At 33.8% G+C, this 22,202-nt stretch overlaps 2 protein-coding genes across 3 annotated transcripts; one reads left to right on the forward strand and one right to left on the reverse strand.

The window, feature by feature from the left end:
• The first annotated feature begins 1,443 nt into the window (after window positions 1-1,443).
• LOC132287072 (serine/threonine-protein phosphatase 7) lies at window positions 1,444-9,109 on the forward strand. The gene is made up of 5 exons (XM_059789549.1): window positions 1,444-2,157; window positions 3,022-3,516; window positions 5,765-5,911; window positions 8,377-8,484; window positions 8,815-9,109. The coding sequence occupies exons 1-5, from the start codon at window positions 1,549-1,551 to the stop codon at window positions 8,893-8,895; spliced, it is 1,440 nt and encodes a 479-aa protein (XP_059645532.1). The 5' UTR covers window positions 1,444-1,548; the 3' UTR covers window positions 8,896-9,109.
• A 2,794-nt stretch (window positions 9,110-11,903) lies between these two features.
• On the reverse strand, window positions 11,904-18,331 carry LOC132284532 (diacylglycerol O-acyltransferase 2D). Of its 2 annotated transcripts, none has more exons than XM_059786640.1 (9): window positions 17,862-18,331; window positions 17,710-17,784; window positions 17,477-17,562; window positions 15,584-15,636; window positions 15,326-15,481; window positions 14,431-14,517; window positions 13,913-14,010; window positions 13,180-13,267; window positions 11,904-12,330 (listed from the first exon to the last, which is right to left on the reverse strand). In XM_059786640.1, the coding sequence occupies exons 1-9, from the start codon at window positions 18,065-18,067 to the stop codon at window positions 12,229-12,231; spliced, it is 951 nt and encodes a 316-aa protein (XP_059642623.1). In that variant the 5' UTR covers window positions 18,068-18,331; the 3' UTR covers window positions 11,904-12,228. The 2 variants fall into 2 exon arrangements, with proteins under 2 accessions (XP_059642623.1, XP_059642622.1); XM_059786639.1 differs by having other exon boundaries at window positions 15,584-15,690.
• Window positions 18,332-22,202: the final 3,871 nt, after the last annotated feature.

The raw sequence follows: 22,202 nt of genomic DNA on the forward strand, positions 1-22,202 counted from the left end.
AGGACCTCCAGAAAAAAAAATAGTAAAGAAAGTAAAGAAGGTTAAAAAAATAAAAAAAAGTTATATAAAGGGAGTAATAAATTAAGGAATTGTGCATTAATGAATTTAAGAACTTTCTTATCATTTCCTTTAAAAGAAAATGATAAATGTGGTGTAATTGGAGAAAAGTGGATGGGAATATAGTCTCCTTATTTTTAAACGGATAATAATTGTTTACTTACCGGTGAGTAGGAAATTCATACTTAGCCCTGACACAAAAGTAATGTGACAAGTGTCCCTAAAATAGAAAATAATAAAAATTAAAAAATTTGAATGCTTACCGAGCCAACCCAAAATGATGTAAATCAAATCCTAATTTTATTCTCTCCCTCCCTTCCTCCCTCTCAAACTATTCCGTTAAAACCCTAATGGGCTAATACTGAAAGTTTTGACTTTTGTCTTTCATGATTTAATGTGTAATTCTTACATTTGACTTTTGTCTTTCATGGTTTAATGTGTAATTCTTACCTATTATAAAAAAATTTGATTCACATGGTTTGATAGATAATTTATTGATTGCAGGATAGATTATTATTACTTATTTATTGTCTTCTTTTTCTTTTGACGGAAACAAATATATATGTATCATTACATTTATAATTCTTATTTCTATTCATTACTCATAGCTTTTTTTGTATCTTTTAATATTATTTTATTTAAGAATTTTAGTTTAAAATAATTTTTATTATTTTATATGGTAGGGAATCATGTTTCACTAAACTTTCTACTTATCGGTGAATAGACAAGTATTGTTCTTTATAATGTTTATATTTTATTTTAAATTAAAATAAAATACAAAAAATACACTAAATAATTGATAGGATGAATTTCTTCCTAATTATCACTTCAAAGATTGTCACGCACCCTTTACATCAATTTTCACACACACACACACACACACACACACACACACACAAAGGGCCCATTCTGCCTGACCGCATCAATGAAGCCACTCATTTACCAACTTGACATGGAACAAACAACTCATGGATTGATGATTTCAGAAAATCTTGAAATCTAAAATGAATAATGGATAGTCCAACCGATGTTATCTTTATAAAAATTGTGTGCTGAGTGTGTGTGTGGGGGGCTTTATTGATTATTAATCCACATTGAAGTTATTAAATTCTTTTTGGCCAAACATATAATATATGATTCAGTGGTGGGAGTAGTCAAAACCCAATTTATTTGCGTGTGACATTGAGATCATAAAACACCCATCAACACACACACATATATAATATAATATATATACTCGTATAATATAATACCGTTCACTCCATAAACCACAATAAATACTACTTAAATAAATTCAGTGGTCGAAAAGCTTCCTCAGGTTAAGAACACTCTTCACTTATTTACGAAGAAGTTTCCCCCCCCCCCCCCCCCCCCCCTCTAAAAAGATAATTCATGACAGCTAGTATCAGTATATATATATATATATATATATTTGTAAGTATATTGGGGTTTTCGATGAAGAATTTTTGAAACATTGATCAGAAAAGAAATATGTTATCTGAATCAGATTCTCCAAACACCAATTCTACAATTGTAGCTGCTATATCTTGCGCTGTTGCTGATGATAATGCTCTTCTCAACTCATCTTCATCACCTCTGAAGCCCCCTTCAGACGACGATTTCTTCTCCTCCGCCTCTTTCGCCTCTTCCTCCTCCTCCGACGATGTTCACGCCGACAAGCCTTCGTCGCCGTCGCCGCCACCCGCTCTTGATCGGCCTCAGATCCCTATATCATGGCCTTCGGACGGCAATCTAACCCTAGATTGGGTCATGGACCTCATCGCAGCCTTTGATTGGTCCTCCAAGAATCTGCCTCCGCAGGATTTGCCTTCGGTGTTGCCGGTACAGGTGTTTGACAGTCTCATACTCTCCGCTTCCAAGATCCTCCACAAGGAGCCAAATTGCGTCAGGATCGACGAGATTGGTTCCGATTCGAGCGTCGTGGTCGTCGGAGACGTTCACGGCCAATTGCACGACGTCCTATTTCTTCTGCGCGATGCTGGTTTCCCAGCGGATGATCGGTTCTTTGTGTTTAATGGCGATTATGTTGATAGAGGTGCATGGGGTCTTGAGACTTTCCTTCTCTTGTTGGCTTGGAAGGTATGAGATTGACAATTGTTTAGATATACCAGTAACGTATTATGTTCTAGTAAAAAGATTGTATCTTTCATTCTTTATATTGAATTGACAAAAGCAAATGCAATTTTTTTACTAACAAAAGCAAATGCAATTTTTTTACTAAGTGATGCTTTGATTCTTGGAGTCCAATGATCAATTGGTTTGTCTGGATGTGAATCAGTACACGATTAACATAAATGATGGAGGAAATATCAAGTTGAATTTTTAGAGTTGTAAGGCTAAAGGAGAAAAACATGCAAATGGACCAATGGATTGATGAGTGTTCATTCCACCTACCATGTGGGCCAAGCACAGGCGTCATTAAATGACTGAAACAATAAACTTAAAATTGTGATCTTGTTTCTAGTCAATGCTTGGTGACATTACGAAGATAAATGTCAGAGGTCTCTCTACATTATTTTAGAACTCTCAAATTTGTTAGATTTCAGTTTACTTTATCATAGCTATTTTGATATACTTCCCATACAAATAAAATGGAAGGACTTTAAAACTTTTTTTATTTGAGTAGATTTAATCTTTTGTGATGATGTAGATAGTTGATTACCAAGGTATTGTGGAATTCATGGTAACTCGGGGTTAATCTTATTATTCCTTTTGTAGTTTTGTGGTCAATTATAATCATTTTTCATTTTGTGTGTAGATTTTCTAAATTGCAGGCTTAATCTTGTATTTGTGCTAGATTTAGGATTTCACTACTTTCTTTGAAAGTGTTTCTGTAACATGGAAGTTGAGATATATCCCAATGATCTATGTATATGCAGGATGCAATTTCCTTGTTTATATTATGCTGAATTAAGAATTTGTTGGATTGATGCATTTTTCTAGGTTTTTATGCCTCATAGGGTATATCTTCTTCGTGGAAATCACGAATCAAAGTACTGTACTTCAGTTTATGGGTTTGAAAAGGAAGTCCTGACCAAGTATGGGGATAGAGGAAAACATGTCTACCGGAAATGTTTAGGATGTTTTGAAGGACTTCCACTGGCTTCCATAATTGCTGGGCGTGTTTACACTGCTCACGGAGGCGTTTTCCGCTGTGTGTCCATTACCCCATCCAAAAGAGCTAAGGGGAAGAAGAATCGTAAAATAATTCTCAACCCTGAAATGAATTCCTTATCTCTTGGTTCTTTGGAGGAGTTATCAAAAGCTAGGAGATCTGTCCTTGATCCTCCTTGGGAAGGTTCAAACTTGATTCCTGGTGATGTGCTTTGGTCAGACCCGTCAATGACCCCTGGTCTTTCTCCAAATAAAGAGAGAGGTATTGGTCTTTTATGGGGTCCTGACTGTACAGAAGAATTTCTAAAGAACTTCAATTTAAAGGTGATATCATAAATCAAAAATTCCGTGTTAATGCTTTATTTTTTGAATTGAAGTGTTGGCCAATGATTTGATAAGATGCTTTGCATATGCTATATGACATTTCACCACCAAAGTACAATTATCAGAAAGAAAACGATATTCTTCATGTTCTTTTGACATTGTAATTCATCAAAGTGTTTTTTTTGGGCTCCCTACTTTTAGAATCTACACAATTTTCAATGGAATTATTCATAAGTTCATTATTAGTCATTCCTTTTGAAGTTCAATTGAGGCTCTTAATTGAAAATTTTCATCTAAAGCCTGGTGTTAATTGGCAGGATGAATATCCTAAATGATCCCTTATAAACAAGATTTTGGAAACTTGTGCCGTGCCCATTTCCTTTTTTTAAAGCTTTTTAATGATCTTTGTTTATAAGCTATGTATGTATTCTTCTTAGGAATTCAGATAATAAATGCTTAGTTACTTACTATCACTAGTAGATATCGGATAAAATAATGTTCACACGCACACACACACACACACATATATATATCATATTTTTTTCGATTATCAGTACTTAGAGTTATAGTTATTAATGTCTCGAGGCGCGCACTAAGGCTGCAAGGTCATAATTATCAAAATCACAATCTGCATCGTAGATCACACGATCCAAACTTGTCAAAACGATCTGGATCATATGAAAAATGGCAAAGGGATCGCCTCTGGATTGTTTGTGATCCAACTTTAATAAGATCATTCAGGATTGTGGAATCGTACCATAGGATTGTTCTAGATTGTTTAGGCATGTAAAAAAAAAGAAGTGTTTTTTTTCTCCCTTCTTATATGGTACTTGAAAATATTCGTAAAGTGGGTTGGTTCTAATTTTTTAATAAAAATGTTAGTTGTTATGACACATGTAATTGTTATTTAGTAAACTGAGGAACAAAATTTTCTTGGTTTGTTTCACCGAATAATATTTTTGGTATTATCAAAAGTACTTTTCTTAAGGAAAAATGAAAATGGAGTGATCTGAACCTTGACCTTTCTATCTTTGAAGCTATGTTATCAAATTTAGTTGCATGAACTTGTGTAAAAATGCACGTTCCATATGTTTGTGGTAATAATAATCTAATTTTCATATATGTTTTAAACTTGTTCTCTTCTATTTAAGAATTCTTTATTTATAAATATAGTATTAGTATATATTTTTTTCTCACTCAATTTGTAGGATCTTACCATCCTTTATCCTATCTTATGGTCCGATCCTATGGACACCCTAATCAGTCTAACATGGAATCTCGATCCTAACAATCTTGGTCAATGTCTTGTGGAGCTTTAGGGCAAGCCTGATCAAAGTAAGGCTCATGTATAATAAAAATTAATAGCATCTGTAAAATAGGAAATGAATTAAAAAAATGTAACACAAACTAGTCAGAATCAAAATTAAATAGATGTACATTTGAAACACTTCAATAAATAGCTAATAATTTTTTTAATTGAATTTTTAAGGATAAATTAAGCAATGTGCATTAATCAAATCAAATACATATAAAAACATGCAACAATATAAAACAATAATCATGCAGATTTTAAACATACCTTATATTATCATAAAAATTCGTAACCACACACGAGATGCAGTTATTGTAAGTAGTCAACCATAAACACGTGAATTTTGACAAATATACAATAAGATTAAACAATATGATCCATCGCACATGGCCATGATGTGATGTAGAATATATAAATTTGTGATCGTATAGAAAAGAAAAATGGAATTGATATGAATGAGTGTTTAAAAAATAACAGGGGATGCCTTTTGGAGCCTTAAAAAGCGTTGGCCTAAATGAAGGCCTAAATGAAGGGGCCTGGCTTGTAGTGAGTTGAGGCGCTTCAATTGAGCCTTGATGAGCATGGGACTTCTTTGGAGCTTAGGCATGTCTTTAACAACTATTTTCAGAGCTTACATTTCTAGCCACAGTTAGTGCAACACCTATAGTTCATCAACACGAAAGTGGTTACTTTGTTATTTGCCCTCTGCACTCTGCTATACTATATTGCTTTACAAAAAATTTGTGTTTTGCTAAGCAAAATACAGTAGTTATTGGGATTTGACATGTAACGAATTTGTAGCTTATGTGAAAACTATCACATTGTTTCTTTTCTTTGTCTCATTTGTATTTGTTTTTACATTAGTAAATTTACTGAATAGCTAGTATTAAGAAGTAATACTAACACTTGTGTTGTTGCCTGCTGCCATTACTACAGTTAATTATTAGATCACATGAAGGTCCTGATGCGAGGGAAAAGCGCTCTGGTCTAGGAGGAATGGATGAAGGGTACACTATAGACCATGTTGTAGAGTCTGGGAAACTGATTACTTTGTTCAGTGCTCCAGACTATCCGCAGTTTCAGGTATCTTCTTTCTCTTGGCATTTTTTGTTTGCTTTGTTTATCTCTGCCGCTGCTATATGAATTGTCTGCAGCTTATAATGGCTTTTTTTTTCCTGTGATTATGGTTTTAGCATCTCCTTTTAACACTTGATGTATGAAGGTAAGAAGTTTCATATCTGTTGGCTTTGCACTTCTATCTTGTTTACATGGTTAAATATAATGTTACATTTCATCAACATTCTGGAAGAGGGTTGGGTTCTGTAAATACTGTTAGGTGAGCTTCATGTGGAAACTAGGATATTTGCCTTTAACAAAAAAAAAGAAAAAATTTGATAATGGATTATTGCTTTATCTAATTCGGATAGAAAAGCTTGAAAACGTGGGTTCAAGTGTTAGAGCAATCAATCGCTGTAGAAAAAAAGTGCGAGAGCTGTCAATTTGGACAAAGGTTTGGCCTGTTCTAGTCCACCACTATTAATACCCATGTTAGCGCAAACAAAACTAAGGATAAATATATTTACAATAATGAAACAAATCAAGAAAGATTTGATAAAAGAAATTGGAATGCAATTCACTTTATTTCCACTGTAAAAGGTCACTTTATAATATTTGTAATGATAATAGAAATTCACATATTTTTTCTGACCTGACTACTAGATTTCCCCTAGATTTTTATTAACATTTCCCTTAATTATATCTTTCTTTCTGTTCTACTCCTATCTTTTCACCTTCTTTTGTAATCGACCATTTTTCGTCTATTCTATTGTCTAGTTAATGAGGATGTGACCACAAAATTCCTTCTTAAAATTAAGGAATCTTCCGTGAAGAAGGCAAGTTCTAGATGAGGATGTTCTCATGTTAATAGGAAGTATGTCCTTTTGGAAAGTTCTTCCAATTATAGGGAGATTTTTTGAAAAGTTTGAGAAACTTTTATTGCTGTTGTTGTTATCAATTTGTAGTAATAAAAGCACAAATTAACGAATTTTAACCTATCATTGGTTTGAAATTTGCATGTCCATTGTGGATATGATAATTGATGGAGCAAAGTTTTCTAAGAAAAATGGGTATATTTTTCTTAAACATGCAATGCATGTAACTCTTGAATAATTGCAGCACATGGGAAGGCTTATGTGAAGAATATTTGGCAAGTTGAGAACCATAGTTTCTCCATTATATGCATGTTGGTTGGTGTTTCTTCCCTTCCTCCACTCCCTCCCCTCAATGTTTTGCAAGGAGGGAAAGTTTTTTATTTATAAAAAAAAAAGGATATGTCCCGTATAGTTTAGTAAAATGTATCACGTTTCCTTGCTTAATTCATCCTTGATTACTAGTACAGATTGAAAGGACCTCAACCATCATTGAGTTGAAATTTGTGCCAACATAGGCAATGTCAATGTGGACATGACATCTGAGAGAGATTTTTCTATTAAATCTTGTGCTCAAGGATACAGGGTTCCCCTGGAGTAGCTCTTGTTCAACTTCTTTGGTATTCTGCTGCATGGTTGCAACTGAATATATATTCTTTAAAATCATTGTTAAACTCTAGGAGGTTGATAGAAGTGCCATTTAGGGTACCAACACCAACCCTCCTGTGGCAACGCACAATCACAGCAAAGAAAAAGAGAGAGAGAGAAGGGAAAAAAAAAAGGTTTTGGATACGCTATTTGTCGAAATCTCAAGCATAGTGAGGAACAGCATGTTCTACAACATTTAGCTCTTTTTATTTTCTCTTCTCTTCAGGTTTCTTAACTTGGAGTTAATAATTATTTTGAATTGAAAACAACAATACAAATGATTAGACTGCTGGTTCTTGTAATACACCAACAACAAAGTATATCTGACTAATAAAGAGCGAGTTTTAACTTTTACATGATATCTAACTAATAAATAATAAATATAGCTAATTTTAATAAGCAAGTTTGTCTTATGGGACATCATATTCATATCCACTTTGGACATGTCCTCAATCCAAAATTTGATCCCATTTTGGTTAATTTTGCTTGATTTAGGCATAAAAAGTATGTAATGAGAATGAATTAATAGACTTATCAACAAAAAAAAAAAAAAAAATTAAGAATAAATAAATAGAGGATACCCAACTAGGAAAAAAAGAAGAGGAGGAGGAAACTCCAATAATGTATCTTTTAAATTACTTGGCCTTTGAAGGCGCATATGCCCATTCATAAGGAAAAATATAAATTTAATGTGCCTAGAATGGAGATGAGTTCTACTGATCTTCATGTTATGTGGCTTTTGTGCCAAAGGACTTGACAAAACAATAAATGGAATTTACTTATCAAAAAAAAAAAAAAAAAAAAAAAAAAATTGATTGAATTTTTGCCTTACTTTGAAAAAGTTCTTTGAATTAACCTATCTACTGGTAGCTGCTATGAACAAAAAAAAAAAAAAAAAAAAAAATATATATATATATATATATATATATATATATATATATATATAATATTGATGTCTTGTCCTATTTGCAGGCAACAGATGATAGGTACAAAAATAAAGGAGCATACATTGTGCTGGAACCTCCTGATTTTGATACTCCTGTGTTCCATAGTTTTGAAGCAGTCACTCCAAGACCAAAGGTACGAGGTCTTACTCATCTCTAGATTAGCAAAACAATAATAAATTTAGGCTTTTACTGGCTAATTGTAGCTGTTTGAGAGGTAGTAAAAAAAGGGTGCCTTCTCCAATCATCCATCTGAAATCACTTATTTTCTGTGAAGTATTTGGGAAAAATTTCAGTCCTAGCCTCCTAGGGAGAGAACCTTCCCGAATTAGATTATAAATTAGAAAACAAAGAACCGTCCCTGGTATATTAATGGGCTCAAGGGTTTTCTGGATGTCAATTTTGTCTGTTTGGGAAGAATATTGTGTAGGTTCATATGTACTGAAGATGATTTAATCTGTGGCAGGCAAATCCCTTTTATGACTATGAGGATGTGATTGATTCCGATGAAGAATTGGACTTGGCATCAATGGTAACGGCTTCCTAAAAGTGTTTTTTTGAACATGCAGTTAGTATTATTTAAAAATCTTGTACATTTCTTTGCTGTGTGTTTATTATATATTAAGGCAGGAGTTTTATTCCCCAGCCTGCTGTCCCTTTCAAATGTAGAATTATTTTGTATTGAGCTTTTCATACAGGGCAGCATATGCTGAATATGTAAAATCATTTTTTATTATATTCATAAATTATTGTTTTTGTCATCTGTGATTCCCGACTATGTAACTGAGAAAACATGTCGAATCTGCAGTTTTTTTAGTTTTTTGACAAGTCAGTCAAATCTGCAACTGTGAAAGTGTGTGTGAGAGTGTCCTTGAAGCTTGCTGGGTGCCGATTATAATTTATACTTGAAACAGAGAGCCTTCGGTTAAACCTAAGGCTATGTTTGGTACGGTGGGTTTGAAGGGAAAGGATAACATTAGTAATGAGGGAAAGGGAAGGGAAGGGTAATAATCGGTGTTTGGGAAAAGAAAGGGAAAGAAAGGAAAGGAAATTATTTTAATAAATTGACTATTATATCTTTTTATATTTTAAAAAATAAGTAAATAAATAAATAAATAAATATATATATATATATATATATATATATATATATATATATATATATAGTCTCCTATACTTGCACAAGAAAAGGAAAATATATATAGTCTCCTATACTTGCACAAGAAAAGGAAAATATATATATATATATTAGGGCAAATCATTTCAGCCTCTCCAATCTCGCCTCCATCTCTATTATGTATATGTATATAGTCTCCTATACCTGGTGGGTCACAATAAAAGAAAAAAATTTTTTTTAGGGCAAATCATTTCGACCTCCTCAATCTCGCCTCCATCTCTATTCTCGTACTCAACTCTGAACTTGCCCTCTCTCTCTCTCTGTCTGTGCACTACAAGAATCAAAAGTTCAAAATCCATATATTTCAGTTTATCTATCTGTCTGCAAGAATCAAAAGTTCAAAACACGTATCGGTATATCATTTCAGATTGTTTAGAAAATCAAAACCCATATCTTTCAGTTTCTATCGCCGCTGTTCCAGTTCGGGTTCGACGTTCGCAAACTTCAGTTGCTAGCCCGCCGTCTCTCATTCTCTCTGCAACTAACTTGTATGTATATTGTTTTGCAAACTTATGTAAGCTTGAGGGTAAAATTGGCATCACAACTCTTCCATCAGCCATTGCCTTCACTTTCCTTCCATTTTCTCTCATTTTTGGAAGGATAAGAAAACTATATAAACTTATACATAACTCTCAAAGTCTTCTCTCTCCTTTCTTTTACTTCCACCCATTTTAACCAAACACAATTTATTTTTCAAACACCCTCCATCACCTTCCCTTCCCTTTCCTCCCTTTTCCATTGCACCAAATTGACCCTAAGAGTTATAAATATGGTTTGTATATGGGTGTGATTGAATTAAAACAACTGAGTTGAGGAGAAGTTGTTGGCTTGTTGCTTAACTACGGTTTAAAATCCCAAAAAAGGGCAACCGTAGCATTAAAGGATGGCCAAAAGCTTTGTGAAAATTGAGTCATTGATTTGTAGGAAAGGCATTGAAAAGTAAATTCTTCTCAACTTCCACCATTTTGTGGGGAATAATAACACGATGAAATGATTCTATTTCTTGCTTATCCTGACCAAACTGTTAATGTTCAAAAATTTGGTTTAAGCGCCTTTGTTGAGTTAATGTTTCCTCCAATGTTTACTGGCAAAAGACAGGATCTCCAGACAAATATATATATTTTTTTATAAGTAAGATCTCCAGACAATTATGACAATTATAAACTCACTTGACCTCGTAAAACACCTCCAAATAGTTTTTGCAGCCTGGTGGGTGCTGGTTGAGCATATATGAACACCATTCATTTTTAACGTCAATTTGATAATGGAAAGTGAAAGTAAAAAGAAAGTAAAGTAAAATAAAAGATAATTAAGCTGCGTTTAGTAATAGGAAACATTTTCTGTTGTCACCCCCTAAAAAGGCAAAACAAAAACAAAAATCTATGTTTAATAATATGTTTTTGTTTTTCTATAATAGAAAACAAAAATTCATTCTTGTGAAGAAATGAGAAAACATAAAAAAAAGGTATTTCTCATGTTTTCGATACTGTTAAGCAAAAATGTTTTTACTATTATTATTACATATACACTGTTTATTTCGAATAAAATGTATGTTATACATGTTATATACTATAAAAGTTATATTTTTACTATATAATTATATTATATTAATATTAGTGTGAATTATTTTTTATTTAACAAAAATGTATTTTTAAAATATAATATATTATATAATTGTGTAAATTATTTTTGTATTTATGTATTGGGTATTATTAAGATTTGTGATTTTAAATTGAATATTATATTTTATTATCCTGTATTGGATATTTTTAATATTATTGCACACATATTTAAGGCTTTTTGGTACTAATGAAAAAAAATTAGAAATAATAAAAAATGTTATTTACATCTATAACAAATATCTATTATTAAACACTGTTATTGTTTTTTGCTTTTAAAATTGTGACAACAACAAATGTTAATAAAAGTCATTTTTGTTTTTTATTGTCACTCAAGAAAATAAAATAATATTTTTATTTTTTTGAGACTGCAAAAACAGAAAACGAAAACGTTACTAAATGCTAAGTTTCCAAGTCCAATTTGGTTTGCATGAAAATTTTGCAAGAAAATTATATAAAATTATTACTATTTTATGACTTGAATATCACACAACTTACCATAAAAGAAAGGGCAATATTATAAGTTCACAAAACATTCTCAAGAAATTGAAATTTTCTTGTGTTTTTTGAAAGAAAATTAGGTAGTTATGGAAAGTGATTTTCCTCAAAAAAAAAAAAAAAATTCCGGCCAACCAAACTCCTAAAATGTTCAAAAAATTTCCATTTCCTTTCTTTTCTTATTATTTCTGTCTAACCAAACAAACCAAGCAAAGGGTTCAAGTACTGGCACACTCTACACCAATGCATGACGCGATCACATACAAAGCTTATTAATAAATAAATAAAGGCAAGTACTGAACTTGTTTAATCATTCACTATTTATTCCCTTCTTGCCCCCTTTTCATGCAACCATAGTTAATCACCACCGTTCAGGAAAAAAATTATGACATTGCTAATTTTGATGCTCAAGAAAAGTAACTATGGCCAGAACTTCCACGAGTCATTCAACGAGGGAAGTTCTTCTAGTTTTTGCCCCTAATTATAATTGAACAGAATGAAATAAACAAAAGAGCAGATTGATACAAACACGAACATAAAATATATATAAATGGATGAACATGGGTCTACAAGTTGACCTCTCTCATCAAAGAACTCTCAATTTAAGATCAGCATGGCCAACTCTTGCTTTGTGCCTTTCAAAGAGATCCACAAGTGCTTCAACAAACTGACTGTGTATTTCAGCAACCTTCACAAGATCAAGAGAGAGTGGGGTGGTTAGTTTATGCTTCGGTTTTTGTGTGCCTTACAAGGCACTGCGATTTGAAACCAAATAACGCAACATTCATGCATGGAAAGTAAAACTATTTCAGCTAGCTTGAGGCAACATTTTGTGTGTGTGTGTCTCAAGTCGCTTGAAGCATATATGTGTCAGATTTTATGCTATTAAGTGCGACTTAAGTTAGAATCAGCTAGAAATCATATCTCCTTTTTCTGACGAGTAATTATTAAAGTTTTCTTTCTATCCTCTTCTTTATAATTGCCTCTTTTAAAAATGCGGTCTAACCAAGAGGCATTTGGATAATTAGATGTATTTCGTCTTGACTAAGAAGTTCGACTAAGATCAAAAGCTAAAATCTGAAAGTCATGTTCCAACTTCCAAGATTGAAATGAATACCATGCAAATCCCCAATACCTAGACAAACTAATGTTGTTATTTGAATATAAAAGTCCATGAGGGTGAAGATTAATAACAATTATTACTAAATGACTCTCAAGTCTCGCCGTAGTATGGAGTGATTACATTATATAAAGATCCATGTTTATAAGTAAATATGAATCTTTAAGTGCCAAACTGGTGATAGACACGGATATGGATATGGGATTCGTATCAACAAGGGTCCAACATACCAATCATTTACAAGGACAAATGCACTATAAGATATATATTTTTTAATAGGTAATATACTTTAAAATAAATTTTTAAATCACAAATTTCCACATATATATAAACATCCATCTATGAAATAACATGACATATATATATATATATATATATATATATATTGTTTTTTGACAGTCTAATGAGCATCAATACCTCTTCCATGGTGGGTTGCGGATTTTTCTTAACCTCAATTGGTCTACCAACCACCACATGCATTGGACGCTGGTACGGTACTGGTGACCTGCAAGGAAAGAACCATGAGACACAGTACAAATAGTTTCACAAAACTGTTACTGCACAGAAGACTAGAAACAATGCAGAAAATTTTCACCTACAACTGCAAGTGGAGGTCATAGGCAATTCCCTCAGTCGATCAAAATTTCCCATTGGGCTAGTTTAGACAAACATAATGCGACAATTATTTGAAGAAATAGTTTTTCAATCTCTTTCTATTCTGTTTCTTTTTTCTTCAGTATGGTGCATGGAGCTCAATTTATATAATCCAACAGATGACAACATAATAATTTGACTATGAGTGGCATGTGAACAACTCATGTGGAAAGGGTGTTTACTGGCAGGATGTGGCAAGCGCCCTGCAACATCCAAAAAGGAGGTGTTTACACTGAAATTTTGGATAAACAGTTCACAAAACCTCATAAATACTCCGCAGTGCCTCTGATCTAATTAGCAAACTTTTCGGACCTCAACAAGGATCGGTTAATAACATGATCCTAGTAGCATATTGACATTCGACAATCGTCTGACAATCATCACCAAGACAAAAATTATAATTTTGATCTTTAGTCATTTTAAAAATTACGTCCGGAAGAAAACAAAAAGGTTTCGTTGTCAAAATAAACACAAGAATGTGACGATTTAGACATACCCAAAGATTCCCCAGAAGATAATTGGGGTGAATTTAATAGCTCTAGCAAATTGCAGGTATAATTTCCCACCAGGCTTCCACCAGTTGTAGACATATGACTGCATCACAATTGAGAAAAAATAAGGGATTGATTCAACATTTTTATTTCAATGGAAAAGATGAAAAATAAAAATTCTACGGGTAATGGATAAAAAGAAAATTAAACCACAACATAAATGAAGAAGAACTATAATATAAAATATATAATGCGGGAGTATGTGTTACATTTTTGAGATGATAAGCTCAAGCATTAAATATGTCAGGCCATGCAAAAGCAGCAACAAACTAATTTCAAGAGTTGCACAATCACAGAAATAGGGAGGTCGTGCACAAAAAAGAATAAATAATCAAATACCTGATTTTTTTCTTTTTCGTAATCAATCGAGCATATATTGTGCACATTAAAGAACCAATCAGCCTTACTTATGCCTTAATACTTGAAAATGGAGGATACATGAAAAAGGTTCAGGAATGAATACCTGACCAAAGCAAAAAACAGGAACCAGTGGTCGGCCCGTCTCTATGGCTAAGCGTACAAATCCTCTTCTCGTCTTAAGGAAAGCAACCTACATAACAAACAACAAATAATATAAACACTAAAGAAAACTATATATATATATATATATATATATATATATATTTATAAACAGAAGGAACTCTCTGAGACAAACAAAAGTTCCAACCCCATTACAAGCAAGCGGCAATGTAATCCCTATACATCATAAACTGCATATTGTGGTCCATCTGAACTATCCTCTGTGACACGCTACACCCCAGAATGAGAGGAAGAGAGTGGCAAGAAGGCGAAAAAGAAGAGAGAGAATAAAAAATTCCAACCCGTGGCTCAGCAAATTGACATACTGTAACACAAACAGAATGCTGCTCTGAGAATCTGTTTATAGTTATCACATGTCACTAATTGGAGTCAGCTGGCATCTGAGAACAGATGCTCTAAACCCATGGTGGTGAGAGCCCAAAAATATTTTTAACCAGGCATCATAAAAGAGGAGAGTATAAGTGCCATGTGGAACGTGTTCAAGTAATTCACAGTTACAACATACCGGAGTAATTCACAGGGGCAGCAAAGTTCAAGCAAGGTGACACCACATAATGGTAGAAATATAGGGTCTTGGACTTTAATAATTAAAAAAAAATGTGTGGGATATCCCACGATAGAGAGATTCTACATGCTTACACTCGGTTTACATAAGAAGGGAGACCAAGAATAATGGCAGAAAATAGTTCATTCACATACATGATTGAAAAGCCAAGTAGAAGTTTAAGAACCCAACAGATCAATGAAATTGTCAGCTAATTCTAAATCCAGCTATAGCGATGGCATAACATATAGACTGAGAGTCATAAGAGTTAAACCTCAGAACCGTGCTCCATATGAAATGCCTCTTGCACTCCACCAGGCACTATAACGCAGCTATAACCAGCTACCAAGAGGGAGATAAAATTTTTCCTTGATGCAGATGCAAGTCCCAACCATGTCCATAAATGCCTCAGGAATGGTGTGTAGAACACCTGATCATTTTTCTCTAGTTAATATAATTAGTACAGAGAGAATGATGAGAGTGGCTCCATGAAATTTACAAGGCTACAATCACTAAAGGTGGCAAGTCTTACAGCGCTGCTTGCGAGAACCTTAATTTTCGGAAGAGGCATATAACCTGTATGGGCTGCAAGGGCAACAACACCAATGGGCAACACTGAATGCGGTTCATAGCCAAAAACTGCATGCAGCAGAGTCTTTAAATATATTGCTTTCAAAAAACAAGGAGAAATAAACTAGACTCATCAGGCTAAGAGCAAAACAGAACTCCTTAAAGACTACAGTGGCAACAGCCTGCCGCTTCAGGTCCAGTATCCAAAACATACACACCTAATTTAACTACTTCTAAATTCTATTTTGAAAGGGGAAAAAGGAAAAAAAAAGAAAGAAAGAAGAAGAACGAACTTATGCAAGGGTAACATGTAGAAATTAAAACAAGCAAAAACCACGCAATCATAAATTCAACAGTTAGAATGGTTATCTCCAAATGGTGCGGTGCCCATGGGCAAAACTGTTGAATTGATTACAGATTACATGCTAAAAAGAATCCTCCATAAACCACTTTTTTTCAGACTAAATAAATAAATAATTCTTGCAACCAGCCACCCATCGAATACCATTCTCAAAACTCAACCAAAAGCCAAACTACTGCTTCATCCACTACCGTTGGAATAATCATATCTTAGAACAACTTCATTGCCCAATAAACCTTGAGCGAGGACTTCAGATTGAGTAGATAGAGAAAAAAGAGAGACCGTGGGGTGAACACACCTCTTTTTTTTCACTGTATATTAGGGTTACTTTAGAAGTGTGAGATAATAAATTCCATGATTTTTAACCGTGATTGCACACAACTCAACAAAGCTTTTGTCCCCACTCGAGACAGGATACAAAATCCTTTTTCACCATCCTACTCCACATAGGGTCATGCGTTTTGCAAAACCATACATTAACATGTCTTTCTGACTTCCTCATGTTTTTATTGGCCTTCTCCTCATATTTATAGGCCTAAAGCATTTCAAACTTAGATTCAACCACGTTCTCCCATTGGTGCAATCATTTGTTGTACATGGATAAAATATCTTAATATACATTTCCTCATTTGTCCCTGATTTATAGCATTCGGGTTACAAACCTCTCAACCCAAGCCCCACGCAAAATGGGATCAAGTTGAAAATTTTGAGCCAAAGCCAGTCCTTAACTCGGGCTACACTTGGGTTGAGCCCGACAAACTTGCACCCTAATCCCAAGCAATGGTAAAAGTTCAAGTGGGAAAGCCACTTTGTAGGGAAAATAATGCCAAAGGTTAGCTCTATCTTCAATTTTCTCTCCTAACACTTGCATACATGACTATGCATGAGGTTCAACTGAGGTTATGGCTTTTATACAAAGTGGAATGGTACATGACTGTGCAAGTAATCAAGGATCCTAGTACAAAATCAGATATTGATTGGCAAAAGTACCCTTGAGCTACATATATTAAGCATTACCAAAGTATCAAAGCTGCTGATTGATAACCCAATTCAGCATTTAATTCTGAATGAATTAAGTGTTTAAACAATTAAGTGCGTTTGATAAGACATTTTGAATATAACATACAAAAATTAAGTGCTACTGAAATTGAGGCAAAAGTTTTAAGTAACAGTACTTCACTTATCACCTAATATTGGAACACTTAAAATCCAAAAGAAATATCAAAATAATAATAATAATAATAATAATTCAATTTATAATCATGGCTTAAAAATTTAGCTCTTAAAATTTTCAGTACTTAATTTAATAATTCAAACAGCTACACAAAAAGTCAAATCCTACCTAATTTAGATTTCAAAGAGGCACAAAAATGAGTTATTCAATTACTCACTGAAAAAAAAAAAAATTTTTAAAAATAAAAATCAACGAGTCATTCAAGAATGAGGAAATCACAGAAATCCTACAAGAACAAGAAGAAGAGCAAAGAAATTTACCATAGGCCTGATTGGGATCAAAAGCTTTTATATCCTCGAGGTGTAGAGTCACTGGAAAATAACCACAAGCATACTTACAAATATACCTGAAACTCGTTAGAATGTATTATCATTTCTATAATATGACATGAAACAAATTTCACTTGATTATGAGAAATAAATAAATACAACAAATCGATATATTATCATAGAACAAATACGATGGTAAAACAAATGAGCAAAAAAACACTAACCTCGATAATTTTAGACCCCATTTGCTTTTCTCGTCAACTGGAATCACCATTAATATCACAAGCAACCCCAATACCCTAAATCATAAACAAACCAAATGAATACATACATATAATGTTGAATAATGGAAAATTGAAGCGAAAGAGAAACTCACGCGAAGGTTTTGGGAAGGGGGAGGAAGAGGAAGGAAGTCAAGACGAGGATGGTGAGGAGGTGGATAGCCCCAAGCCATATGCTCAACGCCAATATTGTGTGGATTGGTGAGGCCTCCGTCCCAGTGAACTCCGTGGGCGGCGGCGGCGCAGCCTCAGGCGACGACGGTTTGTGTCGGATTCCGTCAGTCTCCGCCGTTGTAGCCATTGAATAATCCAAATTGAGTATAATATTTATAATACTAGGAATTTGAAAGTTCAAACACCTTTTTTTTCTTGTAAAAAAAGTGTTTGGTTTGCGATACAAACTTTGTTAGCTTTTGGTTTGGTTTGGGTGAGGGTCGACTCGAGCACGTTCCAGTCACTTCTTCGGAAACATCGTTCGCCGCAACGAACCAATTCAACAGCTTGTTTGATTCATCACCGATGATGCCACATCACACGTGTAACAATCTGGATCTGATACTATACTATACTGCTCTCGGTGTATCTTATTGCGATTGTAGATACCACGTAATCAAAAGAAAGAAAAAACATATATCAAAATCTTGTTTGTTACGAGAAATTTTTTACCTTGTTGCATACACGTGCGTAGACATAGAATACATATGAACGGTACAGATGTAATGAAAATCTTCTCCATATATATGATACTAAAGTTAAATAAAGGTTCTCTCAAAAAAAAAAAATTAAATTAAATTTTAAATAAATAAGAAATACTAATTTCAAAACTGACATTTCTTTATAAGATTAGTTAATAAATACTTCATTTATCTCAAAATAAACGTCATATTTTTCTTTTTATGTTAGTTCACTTTCGTTTTTCAATTAATATATTTCAAACTGACAATGAATATCCCACATGTTTTCTTAAAAATTATTACTCCCATAAGCGACACTTAAATTGGGACAGTAAATATCTATTGAAAATTTTAAATATGATAATATTTAGATTTTCACTAGTGAGAAAGTATCCTATCTTGACCGTTAATATAAACTAATAATAAATAAATAAATCATCTTTAATTATAAAATTAAAAAAATAATACTGATAAGTGTGCTCATCATTTGATTTGAATTTGAGCCTCCCTAAATGTTTTATGATACGAGAAGGACCTGACCCGGTTTTGTTTATCTGTTACCTTTTTTTTGGGTCAAGCAATTGAATGAATGAAGTAAAATATACATATTGTGCTATTCAAAGAAAGCCCAAGAGAAACAACTAGGGGAAGAGAAGAAAGGTGGTTGGCCCAAACAAAACCAAACATATATAAACAAGCCCAGTTTAGAAGGCTATTTATTTATTATTATTATTTTATTTACTTTTTTAAACCTGGCAAATACAATACACCACAGATAGCCATAAAACAAATCATCAACAATCACGGAATAGAGGAACCCCAATTTCTCAAGTTACACTGGGGAATAAACTGTAATTCCACATCACAAGTAACATAGCTTTTGAAGAGTTTAAACACAACATAGGCAACCTTTTTGCCACAACATAGGCAACCTTTTTGCCATACCTACCAAAAAAGGTTAAGGCCCAATCTTAATATAAAAAATAATCGGTTGAATATTCACTAAACACTGGTTACAATTACTGATCACATTACTCAATCTGTCTCGAACCAAACTTGGTGAGGCTCTAAATTATAAAGGATTTATTCTTTCCATGAACAAAATTTATGTAGGCTCAAAAGAAATTATTATAATGATTATGTTGTAAATTTTGAGTTGTCTAGCATTATTCATGTTATACACATTCAGGTATTTAGGAAAGAGTTTGAATCATGCAACCTATTTTGTGATAATAAAATCCCGAGAAAGTGATTCTCCCAAACATCTCTTCATCGTTTTTTTTTTTAGAGGTTAGTTGGGGGGACATAAGGAGCAACCCAACCACTCTGGCAACACCGCGAGAGGGGGACATAAGGAGCAACCCAATCACTCCGGCAACACCGCGATCTATGGAGAAAATGGGTCATCTTCATTCTTTCTGCTTCTTCTTCTTCATTTTTTTTTTTACAACTAGAAATGATATGTGAGTCGTAAGATTGCGCCACATATGTGATCACGAGAGAGTATCTTAAAAATCACACATGACAAGGGAAAATGGATAAAAAGTGGTGAAGGAAATTTTGTCTACATCATTATTGTGCTGAAAGATGCCAATGGATTGATGAAATCAACATCCCATCCTAAACCACCCAAACCATTTCCTGTATGCTTTTCTTCTGTGTCTTCTGCTATTATTGCACCCCTGTTGTTTTGTTACACATGCTTCAACAGAACCTTCCTCCTGCGGGATAGCCATATTATATATTCACTTCAATTGGATGTTTTATATATATATATAGTGTCTAGAATTAATTTCCCACTACGAAGTATGCACCTCCCAACTTACTTGAAGTAAAAGAGGATCTTGTCTTCCCAGGACACTGACTATTAGATCATCATCTTCATTCTCATTCTCATTCTGCTTTGTAACTAAGGGTAAACACGAACCATGTGGTTCGTGTCCGAATTTTTCAGAAACTTGAACAGTTGAAGAGCTCGACCTTGATGTGTCCCCTTCATCCATTTCCAGGCTCAACTGAAATATTATTAAAAAATTAGTTTGCTGAAAACGAAAACTAATCAATGTGTTGGACAAAGAGACCTGGGGTGGGAATTCCGGACCAGGGTCCTCTATGCTTTCACTGATTTCTATTGGTGCATCCAGTGGATAACAGTCCATATTTACATTTTATTATTGAGGTGGCAAAATTATTCCACTGATCCAGTGAAAATCAGTGACAGTGGAGAGGATCTGAGTCTGGGAAATCCTCCGTGCTTAGAAAATTGACCACATAATGATTTTCTGAATTGAGTTTGATATGGTGCATATTCATCTGTGTGGCATATTTAAACCTGTAATACGCGGTTCTCAAGCATTCATAGTCGCTCCATCAGTGTGCCTTTATGATGAACTTCCTCGAGTGCAGAGGAAATGGTTTTGCACTGATCTTCTGATTCCACCTTTCCGACAACTGAACTGGCCGAAGAATGCCTTCCTGACAAGCCATGCTTCTCTTCCAGAAGCTGCAGCTGGATTATCAGAATTAAAGATGACAAGCATATCAATTAGTTATCATCAATGAAGTCTTCAATCTTCATGAACACTAAAAACAACCCTGGGAATGAACATTATGTCATATATGCATACACATCCGCATAAATGTATAATGTATTAATTTATGCCTTAGCATTTTTAGATTTTACATACCTTTTTCTTTTTCAGTAGAATAATATATACGTAATATGCAAGTGAAATTATTGATTCTATATATAGTGGAGATGTATAGATAATGCCTGAGGAATATACAAATTTATGAACATGAAATGGTAAAAGATGGTTACCAGACGATCTAGGCGATCCAATCTTGGAAGAACAGGCAGAGGTGTATTGGGTTCGAGCTTTTCTTCTTGTTCCATGATTTTCAGTTAACAAAGCCCTGCTTGGAAAAAGCTGTTAGAACCTTCCTCTACTATCAATTATGTAAGCCTGTGTATAACATGTGACATATTGGCATCAAATATCTTTTAGTACACAAGATTTCTCTTTCTTGTGTGTGTGTGTGTGAGAGAGAGAGAGAGAGAGAGATCAGGATGTGGACACCTCACACCTTGCTTTTAAAGTTGAAGCTTTAAAGGATATGGAAGCTGTTACGACTTTAATGAGAGAAGAAGCCATTGAAAGTGGCAGTAAATGACAACTACCTTGCCATACTTTCTTGTCACTATTCATGCAATTTTCTTTCCATCATATTTTATACTTATCTGATCACTTCTTATCTACTCTGCAAGATTTGCTTCTCTCTGTCTCTCTCTGGCTGTATGATTGTCGAGGTATTAGTAAAATGGCCCAAGATATGGCCCAATTCACCACACAATCATAATTGGCGGATCTCCCATTCTACATTGCAACAATTTATTAATTACTAGTCAAAATTCAAATAATTGTATCCAGTAATATTTTATTCCAATTTTCCTTCAATCATCACACTTTTTTCCATCACAGAAGATGTTGCCAATTATTTAATAAAATAACCTTAAATTGTTTAACATGTCAGCCATTAGTACTAAGTGCCGCCTGTTGGAAATTTATGGAGTTCCTAAGCACCTTATTGCTGAAAAACCATGATGGACCTCTCAATTGCATTCTTTCACCAATGAAGAAAGGTGAGACAGCCTTTGAGAGAGAAAATAATACAGATAATATGGTTATTAACTTGTTACTAAGGTAACACAAACCTAACAATTTTTATAAATACATGACACCCTCCTCAAACCTCTAAAGA

This window comes from Cornus florida, unplaced genomic scaffold, assembly GCF_030987335.1.
Source record: "Cornus florida cultivar Cherokee Brave unplaced genomic scaffold, ASM3098733v1 CherokeeBrave_3.0.0_Hap2_Chr11, whole genome shotgun sequence".
In the NCBI taxonomy this organism is placed as follows: domain Eukaryota; kingdom Viridiplantae; phylum Streptophyta; class Magnoliopsida; order Cornales; family Cornaceae; genus Cornus; species Cornus florida.